At 33.3% G+C, this 18,379-nt stretch overlaps 2 protein-coding genes across 3 annotated transcripts; both read left to right on the top strand.

Moving 5' to 3' along the window:
• Window positions 1-658: 658 nt before the first annotated feature.
• Window positions 659-3,511, top strand: LOC25481846 (RCC1 and BTB domain-containing protein 2). Of its 2 annotated transcripts, none has more exons than XM_039831611.1 (6): window positions 659-697; window positions 813-1,054; window positions 1,389-1,550; window positions 1,664-1,699; window positions 1,812-1,975; window positions 2,230-3,511. In XM_039831611.1, the coding sequence occupies exons 2-6, from the start codon at window positions 970-972 to the stop codon at window positions 3,178-3,180; spliced, it is 1,398 nt and encodes a 465-aa protein (XP_039687545.1). In that variant the 5' UTR covers window positions 659-697; window positions 813-969; the 3' UTR covers window positions 3,181-3,511. The 2 variants fall into 2 exon arrangements, with proteins under 2 accessions (XP_039687545.1, XP_024630950.1); XM_024775182.2 differs by lacking the exon at window positions 659-697 and having other exon boundaries at window positions 721-874; window positions 960-1,054.
• A 1,768-nt stretch (window positions 3,512-5,279) lies between these two features.
• On the top strand, window positions 5,280-16,628 carry LOC11434621 (nuclear pore complex protein NUP85). The gene is made up of 18 exons (XM_003588338.4): window positions 5,280-5,724; window positions 6,768-6,870; window positions 6,976-7,086; window positions 7,197-7,280; window positions 9,299-9,370; window positions 9,458-9,514; window positions 9,691-9,810; window positions 9,913-10,113; window positions 10,246-10,356; window positions 10,463-10,500; window positions 10,733-10,889; window positions 11,183-11,284; window positions 11,400-11,456; window positions 11,583-11,729; window positions 11,856-11,926; window positions 12,027-12,114; window positions 14,128-14,184; window positions 16,114-16,628. Exons 1-18 carry the CDS (start codon window positions 5,363-5,365, stop codon window positions 16,306-16,308), a joined length of 2,133 nt encoding a protein of 710 aa, XP_003588386.2. The 5' UTR covers window positions 5,280-5,362; the 3' UTR covers window positions 16,309-16,628.
• The last annotated feature ends 1,751 nt before the right edge of the window (window positions 16,629-18,379 follow it).

Below are 18,379 nucleotides of genomic sequence, written 5' to 3'. Positions count from 1 at the left end.
ACTTATTATATATGTTGCGTTACCGTTCTAATCAGCTATACCAAATTATATGGCTCTTAATTTGATAATAACTCTGCATGAAACTTTAAAATATATATCCAATCAAGACTATGACCATAGTGGAGATAGAGACAGAGAGAGGTAGTCACCAATCAAGATAGAGAATAAAACATTAGACTATAGTTATGTGGCAACAGGTGTTAAGATTGAAAACGATTTTATTTTTATTTTTAAACATGATATCGGGTCTAAGACTTTAGACCCGACTTATCTGAGCAGTTTACTCCTACCTGCTGTCATTTTGTGAAACTCAATTTAAAGTCGGAAAACATAGTTCTGTATTGACTCATCCTTCAAAATTGGCATCAAGAGAAATCAAATCTAAATCTTAAAAAAAACATACTTCAAGGTCTCAAGCTAACGACACAAAAATTAATTCAGTAAATATAAAAATGGTCAATTGCTTTATGGGATATACATGAGTATAACTTAGCTTTTCACTGTTACATTGTCTTTATCGTTTCATTTCTATCCTCCTAATTAATGAGATAACAATAGAGAAAGTGACATGATAGATATGATATAATAGAAAAGAAAAAAAAAATAGAGAGAAAACGAAGTATTGAGTAGAGAGCAAATTATATACATACATGTCTTATTCACTACCAAGTCAACATAGCTATCAAACGCTGCAAATGTATGGCCAATATTAAAGAAATCAAAACATATAATACAGAGTACAAACACTCTTAAATTGCTTGTATGGTTTTTTTTTTTCTTACTGCTGCTCGTGTCGTTTTCAAATATTGCAGGTGGTATCTAATATCTATAACTTTCAACGCAAAATGGACAGAATGAAAGTTGTTAAATAGAGGTGATGGCAAGCCACTAGTATTGGTCAAGTATGTTCAAACCTTGATTAACTTTCTTATCATATTGTACATAATTTAATAGAGCAGGTGGACAATAATGGAAGATGTTGCAAACTCCGGCAACTTACCTTTTAAAGTAACCGCCGTAGCTGCAGGGGAAGCACATACTCTTCTTCTCGCAGGTAACCAACTTTCTATTTTAGTCCATCCATGTCTAAATCTATGATTTGATTCCTTCGATTTTCAAAATCTCGGACACTTTTTCCACCAATGGCAAATGGTTATGCGGCAACTGAATTGATGATAGGAAATGAAAATTTACCTAGACAGTATCAAATCATTGATTCAATTGACCATACATTTTGAAACAATAGGACCAATATCGTGAATGAAGCAAAATAGAGAGACTTAAAACTATATTTAAGTTTTTTTAATGGTAGCTTTGCTTGTTATTAGAAGTTTATATGAATTAATGGAATTTGCTTTTTGCCCGCGCGTGTGTGATTATGACTGTAGGGGATGGGCGTGTATATTCTTGGGGAAGAGGAACATTAGGAAGACTTGGTTTAGGTTCAGAACAAGACCAACTTTTTCCAGCTCAAGTCAAGTTTGGATCACAAGAATCTATCAGAATAGTGGGAATTGCTGCTGGTGCATATCATAGTCTAGCTCTTGCAGGTTCCAAACACTTTTCGCTTATGTCTCGAAATGAATTTTAACATATTTTATTATAGACAAATTTGAAGGTTATCCTAACAATCTAATTTTTCATACAATTTTTGTGTTAACAGATGATGGATCTGTTTGGTGCTGGGGTTACAATTTATGTATCCTTAATATATGCTTGAATTAAATTATAGAAATTACTCAATTTTACTTTCTAAAAGTTTGATCAACTATATACTATTTTATTTATCTACTTCCTTAACTACTGCATGGATGGTCAACTTGGTATAATCAATGAAGAGGATGCCCACAACCCAAAATATACAGATGGATATTATTCTGTTGTTCCTTGCTTGTTGAACAAGTTTCTTGAGTTGCATCCCCCAGATTCTTCAACCTTATTGTTAGAAGAAGTAGAAGGGAAAGCACAACTAAAGGTACAATAATACAAATTTTTTTTTTATTAAAGCTATGTTTGGATAAACCGCTTAATTAAGCATTTGTTGCATAAACACTTGCCATACTATGAAGCATGGGCACTCCTCGGATTAGGCGTGTCCCGGTGTTGGACACGACACGACACCTACACTTGTAATTACACTGAATTATGTGATTTTTTCAAATTATTAGCTGTGTCGGCGTGTCAGAAGATGATATAAATTGTTTTCATGATCACTCCTCTCCCCACCAGATAATTTCTATCAAAGCAGGAGGAATGATGTCACTATCAATTGATAATCTTGGTGCCCTATGGATGTGGGGAAACTGTCCACATCAAAGCAAAGAAGGAATATTCTCAATAGTAAGCAATTTCACTCCAACACCAGTTTGGGATTTCCATGGTCACACAGTAGTAAAAGTTGCATGTGGAAATGAACACATTATAGCACTAGTTAGTGTTGGAGAATCATACAATGGTGAAAATGATGATCTCATTTGTTACTCTTGGGGTAACAACAATCATGGTCAATTAGGCTTAGGGGACACAGAAGATAGACCAAATCCAGAAATGGTAAAAACATTTGATCAAGATTCTCATTGGTCAATTTATGAAATAGCATGTGGTGCTTTTCACACTGCTTTGTTAACTCATAGAAAAAGGCCTAATGATGATACATTAGAAAGTGTGTGTTGGACATTTGGTCTTGGTGAAAATGGACAACTTGGTCATGGTACAACACAAAGTACATCAATTCCTGAACTTGTTCAAGAATTGCCACAATTTGTAAATCTTGTTTCTGTTGACTGTGGTTTGTTTCATACTTGTGTTGTTTCGTCGGACGGGGATGTTTGGTCGTGGGGAATGGAGAAGGGTCTTGGCTTGTATCCGGATGCGCGAGTTGTTGGTGAATATTCTAGTGATGCTCTTTCTCCGCTTGTTGTAAGTAATCCTTATGAGGCTAAGTTTTTAGAACCGGTTCAAGTCGCATGTGGCGCGGCTCATACTATTATTGTTGCTCAAGAGGGATATAAAGTTTGGTCTTTGGGAAGAGGAAGAAGTGGTGTTCTTGGAAATGGTAATGTAGTAGATTGTTACATTCCCACTTTAGTGTTATGGCCTCCACTGGTGGAAGATTTTCATTTCAAACAGGAGGAACCATCGAGTTTTCGCGAGCTAGATAAGGGAAAAGAAGAAGACTAACAGAAACATATGAGAAATCATCCTCAATAGCATGGCACATACAAGTCAATAAGAGATAGGTCAAAGAGATTTATAAAGGAATTCATAAACCCTTTATGTGTGGAAATTAGTGTATATGAAAGTAAAGAGTACACCATTCTTAAATATTCTATAGCACATACAAGTCAATAAGCTGATTGTGGCTTAATTGTTTGTTGTATCTAGCTTTTTATCCATATCCATGTGAATATTACTAGCCTTTATTGAGTTATCTTTGGTGATTGTGTTCTGTAGAGAAATTGAGTACAAATAATAGTACACAGTTTTTATGTAAGAAAATTCTGGTATTCTATATCATGTTTTTATTGCTTCTTTGTTTATTGATTAACAAGGTCAAAACAAAATAAGACACTACATGGAAACAAATTCCACTACAGTCAATATCAATCAACATAGGGAAATTTGTTTATACTAAAGTTAAAATGGAAGGACCAATATTCCCTTTGAAAGCTATGAAACTCACTGAAATATTCCAATCAGTTTTTCTGATCAATGAGACAATGTTTGTTTATACTTCAATGACATTGGATATTTGGATCTATCCAAATCACTCTCAAACTACATAAAAATACTAGTTGCAATCTCCAATCTATCAAAATAACATGATTCTGAATGAATGTTTCTTATAATAATGAGCGGGTGAAATAGTCCATACTTTAATTATCTCTCGAGAAAACTTCGGATTATTAGAGCTCTTTTCGTCTTGAGACCTGGAGGTTAACATGAAAAAAAAAATTTAATAACTTAATATAATTTTTCTTTTAATTTTTATCATTTGCATATGTGCTCAAATAAATTTTATTTAAAGTTGTGTTGATGCAAAAGTTGTTCCAAATAACAACGATATTGTCATCTTCAATTTTTCTTTCAAATACCATTTTTTAATGTGCTTAATTGTATATTTATTTTGTCAAGTCTGATTATAATTTTTGTGGAATATATCATAATAAAATAAAAGATTAATTAATATTGTGTATATTGTAGTTAAATCATTCTTATTGTAATTAGATGAGATTTAACTGATTTTTTTATTAAAAATTTAAATATTTATTGTAATAGAGATAACATTGAATGGTATAGTTGAAAGAATAAAAAGTCCAAAGGTTAAATTCGAGAGGTCCTAAGTTCGGTCGAGTCTTGGTAGTGTGTTTGAAGGAAGCTAAATCTAAATATATTTTTAATTGCTCAACTTGAAGGTCTTTCATACCTTAAATTGGAGCATCGTGTTTAACCGAAAATTTTATTAGCAAAAACAAAAGGAATAAAAAAAGTCAGCTAAGAAAATACATGATTTTAGACATACTATTTATTTTTCAATTATACTATTTATTTAAATAACAATGATATTTGTATATATATTTCATGAAAACACTTTAGTGACAACCATGTTTTTCTTTCTCCTTATTAATCAAAAGTAATGGAGAGATAAAAAGAAAAAGAGAGAATAAGAATAACATGTAAGTATCTGAGAGAAAGTTGTCAAAAATGTTGTACAAATATCATTTCTCTTATTTAAATAATTCAAATTAAATGTTTATCTTTTTGTAATATTACTTAAATCTTTAATAAAAAAAATCAATCAAATCAAATATAATCTAATGATAATAAAACAATTCGATAGTTGATGTTTAAAGAAAAAACAATTCATTCTCGTGAGCTTTCTAATGATAATAAAAACAATTCGATAGTTTTTTTTTTCAAAAAAAAAGCATTTCGATAGTTGATGTTTAAAGATAAAACAATTCATTCCCATAAGCTTAGCTCAGTTGGTATAGATATTAAATATTATATGTAGAGGCCGGGGTTCGAACATGAGACATCCCACTTGTCCACAAATAAATTAAATTGTGTGAACTTGACAAAAAAAAAAAACAATTCTACTACAATAAAATAGCATAAGTTAAAACTTAAATCTTTATTTGATTAAGATAAGATAAGATTGCTTAAAAAAAGGATAAGATAAGATTCAAAAAATTATAATCAAATGCGATAAACTAAACATAGTTAAACGCAGTAAAAACATAGTAACTCCGGTCATCAGTAGAGTAATCTTGCTCTTCCATAACTCCTTCCCGCGTAAACAAATCTGTGTTATAAACCCCCCAAAACCCTAACTCACACTCCCCACTCCCACTCCACAAAAATGTCCCCTAACACCGTCGACAACGGAACCCTAATCCCATTCTCCGGCGAAACCAACAACGATTCTCTCGCAATCTACCCTCTCCACCACACTCTCACCCGTCCAGTTTCTCGCCTTGCCATCTCCTGGTCCCGCGGCAACTCCCTCCGTGTCTCCCTCTTCGCCGAACCTTCTCAAACCTCCGATGCCGGAGACGGTGCCAAAGTCATTGAAGTTAAGCTCGGTGGTGGAGATCCGGAGATTGATGATGCTGATTGGCGAAGAATTGCGTATGGATCTGTTGCTCCGTTTGCGTTGCTTCAAAGTCGCCGCAGCGCGATTTCAAATATGTCGAAGTCTCCTTCCACGTATCAGTTAGATTGGTAATTGAACTTGGATTATAATTATAATTTTTGAAATTCTTAGTATGAAGCACAAACAAGAACACTGAACATTACACTGACACATGGACACAGGTAATAATTTGAGAAATTGAAGTAAGTGTATTTAACTATGCACGGTGTCTTCAATCTGAAGTGTTGGTACTGAGTAGGTTTCTTCTAAGTATTTTAATTCTTTTGTGGAAAATTGATTTAATACGCATAAACACGAACAGACACGTTGACACTATAATAATTTGATAAATGGAAGTAACTGAAGTTAACTATGCGTGTCGATGTTCGACAGTGCCTTCAATCTTAAGTGTCCGTGCTGAGTAGGTTTCTTCTAAGCATTTCAATTATAATGTGTTGTTAGATTTGCTTGGTGTACTTGATTAATTTGCTAATTTGATTTTGGTTATTATTTATTATTAAGAATTGAAAATTTAAGTTGTGATAATATCTCTTTGGATTTTTTATTTTTGTTATATCTCTTTACATACTATAAGACTAACAAGATAAGATTGGAAATTATAATATTAGAGGGAGAGTTGAAACAGGGCGTATAGTAGTAAGGATGGTGGAAACTAAGCGTAGGTGGTTTAGGCACTAGAGACATATGTAGACCTAGAAAAACTATAAGAGAAAGATATAGACATTAATGAGTTGGATAAATATATGATGTATGATAGAACATTATGGCGTCATTTGATCCATGTAGCCTGTCCCACTAGTGGGATAAAGCTTGGTTCTTGCTATGTTTTTTTGTTGGCATTGGCATGTTTTCATGTAAAAAATCGCATATCAATACTGAAAGTTGAAGTTCTGTCCTGATCTCTGGTTTTAATTTTTATTCATCGAAGTTTGGGTTTAGCTTAACCTCATTGCAAGGGATACCTCTGGAAATCACTGTGCTTTCAAAGTAATCGATTTTTTTGTTTTGTTTTTGAATTAACCAATAATAATAAGATTGTGGGTTGACAATAATTTGCTGATTCATGTGTGTTCACTTGTTGACAATAGGTTTTATTTGTTTTTCAAATTAGGTGGGAGCATGTCCTTCAATATAGCAAGGAGATAACATCGCTTCTTGCAGGGCCAAAGTTGGGCCCTAGTCCGATAATTGATGACCCAAATGAAATTGTTAAGGTACTATCACAGATTCTAAATTCTCTTGTTGAGTGTGTGGAGTTGCATTAAGACCATCTTTACGGGACTTATAGTTCGTCGCTTACTTTATAACACTTGTTGTAGAAAAATGAGGAGCCAACATGTTTGAAAGCTGCATGGGAGTTGATGGAAATATTTTATGTGGACAAACAATCTCAAGCATGGCTACCTGAAAGGCTTGTTGATTGGTTAGCTGTAATAATCTCTTTTTATTTATTTTTCCACAAGTTTTGTAGATGGTTGGATTTTATTTAAAGACTGTTTACATTTGCAATTTGTATATTCATGGTTGTGTTTTATTACAGGATTATGATAGCCTCTTTACCAGTACACAAGAAACAATTCATGGCAAGCTAGTGGATTTTCAGAATGATCTTGTCAACATACAGGTTTGGCCATATGTAAATTTGATTGATGATGATGAATCCTTATTATCAGGCGTTAAAGAATTGTAAATGTTGGGTATATGAGTTTTAAATTAAGGATTCTTGCAGCATATGTGGCGTGTGGGTTGCAGCATATGGTGGCTAGAATAAAAAGATAATATATATCATATATATGCATACAAAAATATTACCAAGAGAAATCTACAGAATTTAATAAATGAACAAAAAACTAACAACACATGCTAGAGCAGTGGTATCAATGGCAGATTGTGGAAAATAGTTGAATGCCAAAAAACACCCGCTATGTGAAATAGCAGATAGTGTTGAGTCAAAAACAAGAAGCCGCATAACGGTTGAAATAAGTCAATTATATGTAAAAAAGGCATGCTGCATATACAAATAAAAAAGGGAATGGAGGAAAAACATAATTTACATATAGAAAGCTTTACGTGTAATGGTGAATATAAGAGCACTACTCACTAACTCTTTCCTTTTTTATTATTACTGTATAAAAACAGGTCATGTTTGGCATACATACAGATTCTCAGGGACGGACCTATTTGTAAGAAGATATTGGGGGCATGTCCCCCCACTTAATTTTTTGCATAGGCAGTTTAGTTATCTAATAGAATATGTATTTTCTTACTAAAAGTTAAATATTGTGCCCACTAAATTAGTTTTTTTTTTTGTCCATACGGCTTAACTCAACTGGCAATATCGATCTTGCTAGGGTGAACATCTTCATTTGAGGCATTGTAGTTATGCATATGAGTTTCATGTGATATTTGTCGCTTTGTCAAATTTTAAAAGTATTAACAAAAAATAAAAAATATATCATTTCTTCAATAAGTTGTCCCATGCACTATATAAATATACTCATAGATGATCTTTCCCCCACATATCGAAATTTCTGGATCCATCACTGCAGATTCTTCAGTTTTATCTTTTAAAAAATCCCTAAAATTGTATTTTTCTACTTCAGCAAGCAGAAATCGGAATAGTGGCCATTGTTGCCGTTATAGTGAAATTAGGATAGCGTCAAAGTTTTCATATCAGATTTCATCAAAATCCTCTATGCTAAATGCTGCCATCGCTGTTAGTCGTCAACACTGTGTTAATTTTTGGAAACAGAATAGTACGGAACATGCATCCAATTAAACGAAATTCGGCGTAAAACATCAATTTTCCAAGATCTATGAATATCGGATCATCTAGAGCAAAATAAGATAAATGATAAGGATACCTACCTCCAGCAGCTAATTTCAGGGGAGTTTTCCCCTCAAATATTGAACTAAATATAATCAAGAAAATGTAAAAGGAGATGCAAGAAATTGTATGGCTATGTACAGACCATCAAATTATGGATACAAGAAAACAGGTAAAATCCTATACTACTTGAAGTGTGTCGCTACAATTGTAAGGCAGGGACAGGACGCCTTGAATCATGAATCCTTAACTTCAACAGAGTGCTATTAGCCTCCTAAAGGCTATATTTCTGGGCTGCACCTGCATGTGCCACCCCCTTAAGCTTGCTTCTAACTTATATTTTATTTCAAAATTCATCAACATGATGGAGCTGAGTTGGATAATTGCCTTTAAAAGCTTACACCGTAGTCCCTACAATTGTAAATGCGATTTTGGTTCCATCCCAAATAGTCTATACTCTATAATCTGTTGCCCCCATTACCACTGCCATTGTCACAAAACCCGGGCCTTTTATTCTATCCTCAAATTGCTAGAAACGCAGCACATTATAAAATAGAAAATACTTCTAGGAGGAAGTATACAGTCTATGCCAATGTTCCCTAGGGGAAATCCATCGCTACAGTCTACAATTTATTTGCAAAAAAAACATGTAATTGTTTCTAAAGTAGTTTACAAATACATATATTTAACACACACACACAGACCATTGTTCTTTACATCATCCTTCCTGACAAGTTAGTAATGTTTATAATAATTATGTTTGATCAATTTCTCAAAGGTTCGAGAGGTAAACATAGAAAATTTTGTTCGTGCAGGTTATTGAGGATGATCCCAGATATTGGGAAGTGATGTCATCTGCGTTGTCAGTTGGTTGGCTAGATATAGTGGTCAGTAAAGAATCCTGTATTTTTGACATTTTTTTTTATGTTCCATTGTAAATAAAGAATTTCGATTAAGTTGACTTTCATTTGCAGGTGAAAATGTTGCGGTTGCATGGATCTTACCAATTAGATCAGCTCAGCAACCGTGAGGTATGCATGAAAATTATGAAAGTTTTGTTACATGAACACAATGAATTCACACAGTATGTCAGTGATGATGTTGTTATAATCAGCAATCTTCATTGTTGTTGTTCATGCTGCTGCTGCTATTATATTTATTTATACTTTTCTCTGATCTCAATTTCTGTCCTCTTTCGGTGGTTCAGTTAGAAAATGGATTAGTGGAGGCAGTTGCTGTTCTTATTTCCAAAATGCCTCGATTACGTCCTGAATCTGCTGCTGGAAATTTGGGAGAATGCTTTAAATCCAAGCCTGACTTTATCAAAGTATATCCAAATTCCGCAATACTTTAAGATGCATTAGTAGTACATTTGCTTTTCAGCACATTTACTCCACAGTTATAAGATGTGATGTATTCTATTTTATAGGCCTGGGAAAAATGGAGGTCACAAATTACTAAACTGGACTGCAGTCCATTTTGGATTCAGTGTGATAATCAACAAACTCGTGTGGGCTTAAGAAACTTGCTACAAGTTATGCTGGGTAACACTGAGAGCCTCTGTACAGCTTCATGTTACTGGGTTGAGTTGTATATTTCTCATTTTCTATACATCAGGCCATTTATGATCGTAAGTTTAATCCACTTATGCAATTAACTTTTATAAAATGATTTTTACATATGCTGTTTTTAAATAATCTTCATATATCTTTGTTTATTAATTGAATCTCTAAATAATTTCGGTGCCCCCTTTTCTACGCAGGGAGTAGAAAGCATGTATAATTTGGCCCAGAAGTGCATCCAATTGAAACCACCTACTGGTACCCATAGGTTGACTGGACTTTTAATTGGAATTCTTGGAGAAAATACGGAGGTAAAAGTGAAACTTATTTATTCATGCTCCATTTTTTTTCCTTTCAATGAATTTTTTCTTTCCCGTTTTAAAGTCGATTGACTATGATCATGTTGAAATGTCTTAGGTTGTTTTAGCGGAAATTTCCAGAGAATTCGGTCCTTGGTGAGCTGTTTTTCTTTTATTAATTTTATTTATTTATTACTATATGCATGTTTGTATTAGATTATTTTTCTCTCAAGAAGCTCACAATGAAAATGTTCAAAATTTAGATTTTGACTTAAAATTATATATTTTGACTAAAATAATCAGTACAGATCATCTGAGTAACTCCCTTCATTAATTTTGTTTAATAAAATGTGACTTTTGTATGTGTCATCTCGTGTCAATAAAATAGGATGGTTGCACACGCCGTGGAATTGTTAACTGCAGGGAGTGAGCAAGCAGAGATTCTTCTATATGATGAGCGTTATAACTTGGGGGGAATCAGTATGGTGGAACTTCATCGCCTTGCATATGCTCAAGTTCTATCATCACATGCATTGACCTGGCAAGTAAGTGCAAGTTACTCACGCCAAAAATATCCTGCTTATTTGATCTTGAATTGGTAAATTATCTTAGATGAACTGTACTCATTCTTGATGAACGTTGAAATTTACTGAAGAGCAATGATGAAACTGATGTCTCATACATATGACTATGAAATTCCAGGCCAAATGAAGTTTTATTTCTTTCTTTTTTTTTATTGAAGAATGTAGTTGTTGTATCAACTATGTGCATGACAGCAATATTTTGTAGAAGTAATCTAATTTGGTGCTCGTGTCGTTTTATGTTTGCATATCTGCAGATAGCTCCAATATATTTAACATCGTGCATGAAGCAAGGAATGGGCTTGCTAGAGAATTTATTGTACCGACAATCTGTTCAACACAACAACATGTTGCTTAAGGTAACTGTTTCACCTTACTGTTTTTCATTTTCAATTAAAAAATCATATCCATATGATCCTTAGTACTCTTTTAATATGCTTGTGAGTGACAGACAAATCATTCCTACTCATGCAGAACATCGAGATATGCCGCTTATATGAGCTTGATCATATCAGTTCAAATATCATGAAGGTAACTTACATTCTTGATTAGGTTAACTATTGCAAATACTATGGGTAGAAAGCTTGGAGATTAAAATCTTCAACATCTTTTAATAATGTAGTTCCATAGAATTGAATATGCTTGTTTAATATATAGGTTGCTGGAGTCTATCACTGGAAGCATGGTCGTAAAGGTGCTGGAGTATTTTGGCTTCAACAATCCCAAGATACAAACTGTCTTGATAGGATTGCACAACAGTTATTTGATTCAGTTGGAAAGTCAATCTCCGACGAAAGCTTCAAAGTACTTCTCATACTGCTACAATAAAAACTTGTGCAAAAGTTTTACTATCTTTAAGTTTGTATGTGGATATGATTTTTTTTAATAATAATTTCAATCTCTCACTTCAGCAATCCATGTGTTTTACAGCAATGGGAAGGCTTAATTGAGTTATTGGGATCTGAATCTAAGCCTGCTGGAGGTCTTGAGTTTTTACACAAGTATGAACATCCTATGCTGTCACTTTAATCTTATTTTCACATCTTCATCTAATTACTTGTAATTTTCTTAGTTCTAACAATTGTCTTTTATTGCATTCAGGTATAGAGATTTCAAAAAATCCCTTCAGATGGTATATAGTGGAAAATCGACTGATGCTGCTAGACAAGCTGTAGGCTCCCTCATACTGGTATTAATTTACATTTGCAAACTTCTACGATTATGCTGTCCCCAATAAAACAGTAAGCTGATTGTACAAAATTGTCATGTTATTTACTAGTATTCCTTATATACTGAATTCAACTAAACAATATACCATGAACAAAACAAGTACTACCAAAGACACTAGAGGCATGACGGGGATTGTCCAAAAATGAAGATGGCATTCAATTTATTAAATATATATCCATCAAGATGAACAACATAATCCTAAAACTTCAAAGGTGCATTGGCATTCAGTAAGAGCTTACGAGCAATGCCAACAATATGTCTGTTTCCTTTAGGCCATACAATTTTGTTGGAGTGTAGGTGGACAACTAGATTGATGTATAATGCTGCGAAGAGTCTTGAACAAATTGAAACAGTCAGGAAAAAAAAAAAAAATTAGACGTGCTACTGTGCAAAATGCGTGTTTTTCCAAATTAAGTTGTAATAGCAAAACTTTTGGAAGATATTGAATAGCTTGCAATGATCTTTTATTGAAAATATAAGTACATTGTAAGAAATCGTCAGTAAAGGTGACATGTTGCTTATAAGTTATACCCTAAGATAGAAAGAACATGATTTTGTCTCCAAATATTAGAAGCAATGGTTTCAAAAAGAGAAATCTGGACAACACATTCAGGGAAACAACCAATAACAGCAAGCACCAACTCCCACCTAAATATGAAATAACATACCAGCAGCCACAACTTTTGGTATATTATCTTCATTTTAGATTTTAATTTGATTTTTTAATATATTTTCTTTCAAATGGTCTCATATTTCATAAAGTAAACCAACATGTCCTCTCCACAACACATTTTAAACGGAAAGTACCACACTAACATAACTTTGTAAAACAAAAGACTATTTTAAAATAAAAAATGAGCAAATGAAAACCTAAAACAAGAAAAAGAGATCGAAAATATAATTTAGTCTTTAATATATTATATGTTACAAAAGATATCTCGTAGCCAAAATCTCACGTCTCACTACGTACACAAGTTTTTCGAGTTGGTCCATTATCTTTTTACGTGTTTTCATGTAAAAATAGTTTTCATTTCCAATAGTTCTTTGTTTGTAATAAATTTCAAAGCTATTTTATGCGCTGCTATTTTATTTATTTTACAAGGGTACTTTTGTTTTCTCTCTCTAATTTTAGTTTTTTTGGTGTTCCTAGGGTTGGAAAAGATATGGTCAGAATATGTGTTTATAAGTTGGGCATTCCTCACCTTACAAGCCGGTTTTGTAGGGTTGAGTTAGGCTAAATCCAAAATTCTAATATCTTTGTTAGGAAGGATGAGGTTGACAATAGGGGATCTGGGCCCAATTTTGTTGATAACTAGAGCTTAGAGCAGTGAGCCGCAACTTGCATGGACAAAAAAACCAATCGAATCTTTTATTAAAAAATGTCCATGATTTGCATAGAAACTAAAAATATCATTTTGGCAGGAAACAAAGTTCAGACATTGACATGGCAACTCATTGAATAGATAAATTTATGGTATAGACAGTAACTGAATTAGATAGTTTAAATATTTTTATGGTGCAGACAGTTTATTGATTGACATATGTAATTAGCAGTATAAACATACAGTGATGTAGTTTGGACTTTGGAGTCAGCTTACAGTAGTCTCAAATATCATGGAATATGAATGCTATGCAGCTATAATATTCTATTGTTTCCCGCATAAATTTCTTTATGCCTTCATCTCTAATGTTGTACTCCCTCCGGTCTTATATATACGAAAAGATTCTTTTCGTAGGTTCATTGAATAATTAATGTATCTGGTTTACATTGTAAACCAGATACATTAATTATTCAATGAACCTAAAAAAGAATCTTTTCTTATATATGTGACCGGAGAGAGTACTCCATTAACGGGGACCCAGAAATAGAGGAATTCCACTAATGAAGTTCTAGTTTTTTCTTGAATTCCGATTCAGTTGTTAGTCAGCTTTCTTTTTTGAAATGTAAAACATTTTTCTTTTCATTCTGCAGCTTATGAAAAATCCATCAACCCCTCAGCGCTTTTGGCTGCCCCTTCTGTTTGACTCGGTGAGTATTTTTTTTTTATTTTTTTATTTCTGTGTATCTTTTCTTATATAATGTTCAGTATAATCATATGTGCATGTCTTAATGGGACCATCTTAATATCTCTTTCATCGCTGTTTCTGTTTGTATGCGTTCAGTGGAGCCAATTAAAAATATTCCCATATTACTTTTCCTTTTAAGAATGCCACCACAGCTTCCCAATATTATTTCTTCATTTCTTGAGTCGTCTGATTGATGCATTCCTTTTTTCATATAAATTTTCTGTTTCTGATATTTTGTGAACAATAGTTTCTAATGCAGTGGTTTATCGTGGGTTAATATGATAATATGATTGCATTCGCCATTTGCGTATAAATTGTTATATCGCTGGTATTTTGGGGTTGAGTAATAGTTTCTAATGCAGTGGTTTATCAAGGGTTAAAATAGCTTGTTCAACATTTTACAATAATCCCCCGAGGGGTTCTGAACTTCATCCCTTGAGGTAATAAAGCTATGCTCTTACCTCTGAGCTAGCACCTCATCGAACAAAAACAATTAGATAGATTTCCTTACATTCACCAAAACAGTGATGATTAACAGCATATTAGTTTCACAAATTCAAAAGTCCCAAGTCATCTTAAGTCAGTATTTTAATGGCAAACACACTTTTAGACTTGGTAATTCAAGCGTAATTGTAATTAATAACTCTTACTTATTTTAAGAGTTATCACATCAACGGGAAGCCCAAGTTCCAAAAGGTGTCTGCATGCAGAGACAAGCTATGTTGCATGACTGGAATGGTCGACAACAGCATAGTAAGAGGAAGAGGCTGTGCTGGCATCTAAGTTGAAGATATTCCTTACGTTATGGAAAACATGTGAATATCTTCATTCAAGGTTGATTCTTCTGGTAAACAGTTGAAACCGTTGATCCAACTACATTGGCAATTTTATTAGGGAATCCATGTAGGTAGTAGCGACAGTCTTAAGTGTGTTGGTCTCATTCACTGTCAGAGTGGTGGTGGAGATATTCTCTATCTCTACCACATCCACCACCAATACGGTATTGGCAATACCAGCTCTTCTCTGAGACCGTGTCTTCCACAGCCAACCAAATTAGAAACTAGGCATATAAACTTTTCTTCAGTTTCAAGCGTACGGAATATCTGTGATAGAAGAACGCCCAAAATTATCTTCAAAGTTAGGGCAGAACAGAAACCTGATGATGGGGGCAAAGAAACTGTGGTCAACCAGAGACTTACAATGCTAGTGAATCAGGCAAGGGTGAAAGTAAGGTCTTATAATGCTGGCAAGTTGGTACTTGGCCTTCACTCACCCTACAGAAACTGCACAAATGGGATTGCATGGATTATTGTGACTCAGATACAGTTGGAACAGATCTTTTGATGCTGGCAGAATTAACAACTTCAAACAATGAATCTGAGGGTTTTTTTTTCCATGCTGGACCAGATCCTTGTGCCTTGATACCAACTTGAAACACCAGAATGATATGATATGTATATTTTTTTTTTTTTCACCGATTAAGCTAAGGAGTGGTATGTTGAACATGTTCTTACATACACTAAATGGACAAAATCACAGAATCCATGAAACTAAACTCAGGTTTGAAAGGGATAACAGTCATGAAAATCTACTCTTACTGGAAACTAACATATCAAACAATACAAGGAAAGTAAGAAACAATGATGAACATATCAATTACAATTGATGCACATTTTCTTAATATGTTTGTTTGCTTCTCGTATCATTGTAGATCCTGTTATGATTTTATTTATTTTGCAATGTTATGTGTGACTAGTACCCAATGTATTTTGCACATTTAATACAAGCTGGTTATGTGTGACTAGTACCCAATGTATTTTGCACATTTAATACAAGCTGGTTTTTATGATCAAATATTACATCATTTCCTTTTTGTTTTCTTTGGGAACAGTTGAAGTTGCTAAATTGGAAAGATAGTCCTCTTCTCAGTGTATCTGAGACAAATCTTCTATTAAACAAACTTCAAGAGTTTTCTTTGGCGAGGCAGCGGCCGCACTTCACTGAGCCTAACTTACCTCCTCAAGCACTGAGTTCTATTAGGCTGGCTCTAGCTACAAATCTTGGCCGTGCTATACTTGATGAATAGGCTCACCAAATATATATCTTATAAGAGATGGATGAATATCAATGTCATTCAACAGCCTGTGTTGGTTTTCAGAAGGCAGGTGGAAGAGACTGGTCGTAAATTGCTATGCCCTAATGGTTATCATCTGTTGTAAATTGTTTGTGACATTGGACAGTTTTCTCGGTTTGCTGAGGTTGGGCTTACTTGTATTTTTATTTATCTTCCGAGGAATGGCAATCATGTATCTGTTAGGTTTAAACCGACACCAACGTTGTATCTTCATTTTAAGAGTTAAAACCTTAGTATAGCAGAGTTCAAATCATTTTTACCATATTCCTTAAGTGAGTTTCTTCAAAAAAATTGGCGCTTACTCAGATCTTTTTTTTTTTTTTTTTTGAGCAATACTCAGATCTATTTTGACACCTTAGAAATTAATATTTTACTACAAATCAAGTATAAATGAACTGTGTTCTTTTAAAAAAAAAAAAAAAAAAAGGTATAAATAAAGCGTAAATTAATATGAAAAGTTTAGAAAGACTTGTCATTTATAGTTCTGTTACGTAGAATTATTTAGTAAAACATCCATGTACCTTTTTTATCAACATTATCGATTTCTTGTAATTTTGCTGGTCTATGTCAGTATTCAAATTGTATTTTTCATTTAGCCACTGCTGAAATCTTTTTTTGAGGAAGCATGTGGGGATGATCTCTTATGCTAACATTTATTTTATGTTTTTATAGTTTTGTGTGGGGATGATATCTCTTTTACAACCGTTTATTTATGTTTTTATGGTTTTGGTTGGTAATCGTAATTTTTGGACACTTATTCTAAACAGTCGTGTGGTTTTGGTTGGTAATATAAAGTAGTTCTTTTATCATCATCGGTAGCACACACGGTTAGATTCTCAAATTTAATTCACTTTGTCTCTATGAGCATAGTGAGCTTAGGGTTTGGTGATCGAACTCTAAATTCGCCACTTATTCATTTTAAGGGGTGAAATTCTGCCCATTAAACTACTTAATAAAAAATGTGTATAGATACAAGGAATCTGTTTTGACTTTATCTCATTAGTCAAATATGATTAATTAATTTTATTTTTTTTAGAGTAAACACAATTATTTTTTAGAATTGTTGTTTACACATTTGATAAGGCTGTGCCACACGAGTATTTTACCTAAATGCTCTTCAACAGTTAACTGCCGAAGTTTTAGTAAATCGGCGGCAGTTAACTGCCGATGCGAACTAAACATACACAGAAGCAGAAACTCGGTTTTCTGAGTTTATTCAATTTCTCAAAAGTTTTTCAAAATCAACCAAGTTCTCCAATTTCCTTTTTTGAGCAAAACCAAGTGCATCATCTCCATTTAATCACAAGTAAGTATCTTGACTCATTTTTAATCATAATGTTAGTTTGGGTAGTTTTTTTTTTATTTTAAAAATGGTAGTTTTCATGTGTTTAGGGTTGATGTAGGAATTGAATTTTTGATGATTGCATGTAGTTTATAATTGAATGTAGTGGCTTTAATTGATGATTGAATGATGTTAGAGTATAATGTGGTTTTGAATGGTGGCAAAAGATCACATTTTGAGTATGTTTGATACTTTGTACACAAAGTGTTTGAGAAAATGCCTCAATGATAATTTTATTGTTTATTTAGTTAGTTTAGGTTATGGATATGATGTTGATTGTAATTCGAAAAAGTGTATATTGAATTAGGTTGAATGCATATTGAAAAAGTGTATATTGAATTAGGTTGAATGTATATATTGAATTATGTTTAGTTTAGGTTATGTTTAGGTTGAATGTGTATGATAATGCATTTGATTATTTACGTTTGAATGTGAATGATAATGTGTATGATAATGTTTAGGTTCAATCGATGTGTTTATTTTGGTCAAGTGGTTGAATGTGAAAGTGGTTATGTTTAGGTTGAATGTGAAAGTTTAGGTTATGTTTAGGTTTAGTGTTTTTGATAAAGTGGTTGAATGTATAAGTTGAATGATGTTAATTTTATTATTTTTTGTGTAGATATGGCTGATCAGGACCCCATTGATCCATCTAAGATGATTGGTGGTAGGTGTGCGATGACT

The sequence above is a fragment of the Medicago truncatula genome, chromosome 1 (genome assembly GCF_003473485.1).
Source record: "Medicago truncatula cultivar Jemalong A17 chromosome 1, MtrunA17r5.0-ANR, whole genome shotgun sequence".
In the NCBI taxonomy this organism is placed as follows: domain Eukaryota; kingdom Viridiplantae; phylum Streptophyta; class Magnoliopsida; order Fabales; family Fabaceae; genus Medicago; species Medicago truncatula.
The sequence above is the reverse complement of the archived record's forward strand: the minus strand, read 5'-3'. Positions and strand labels throughout refer to the sequence as shown.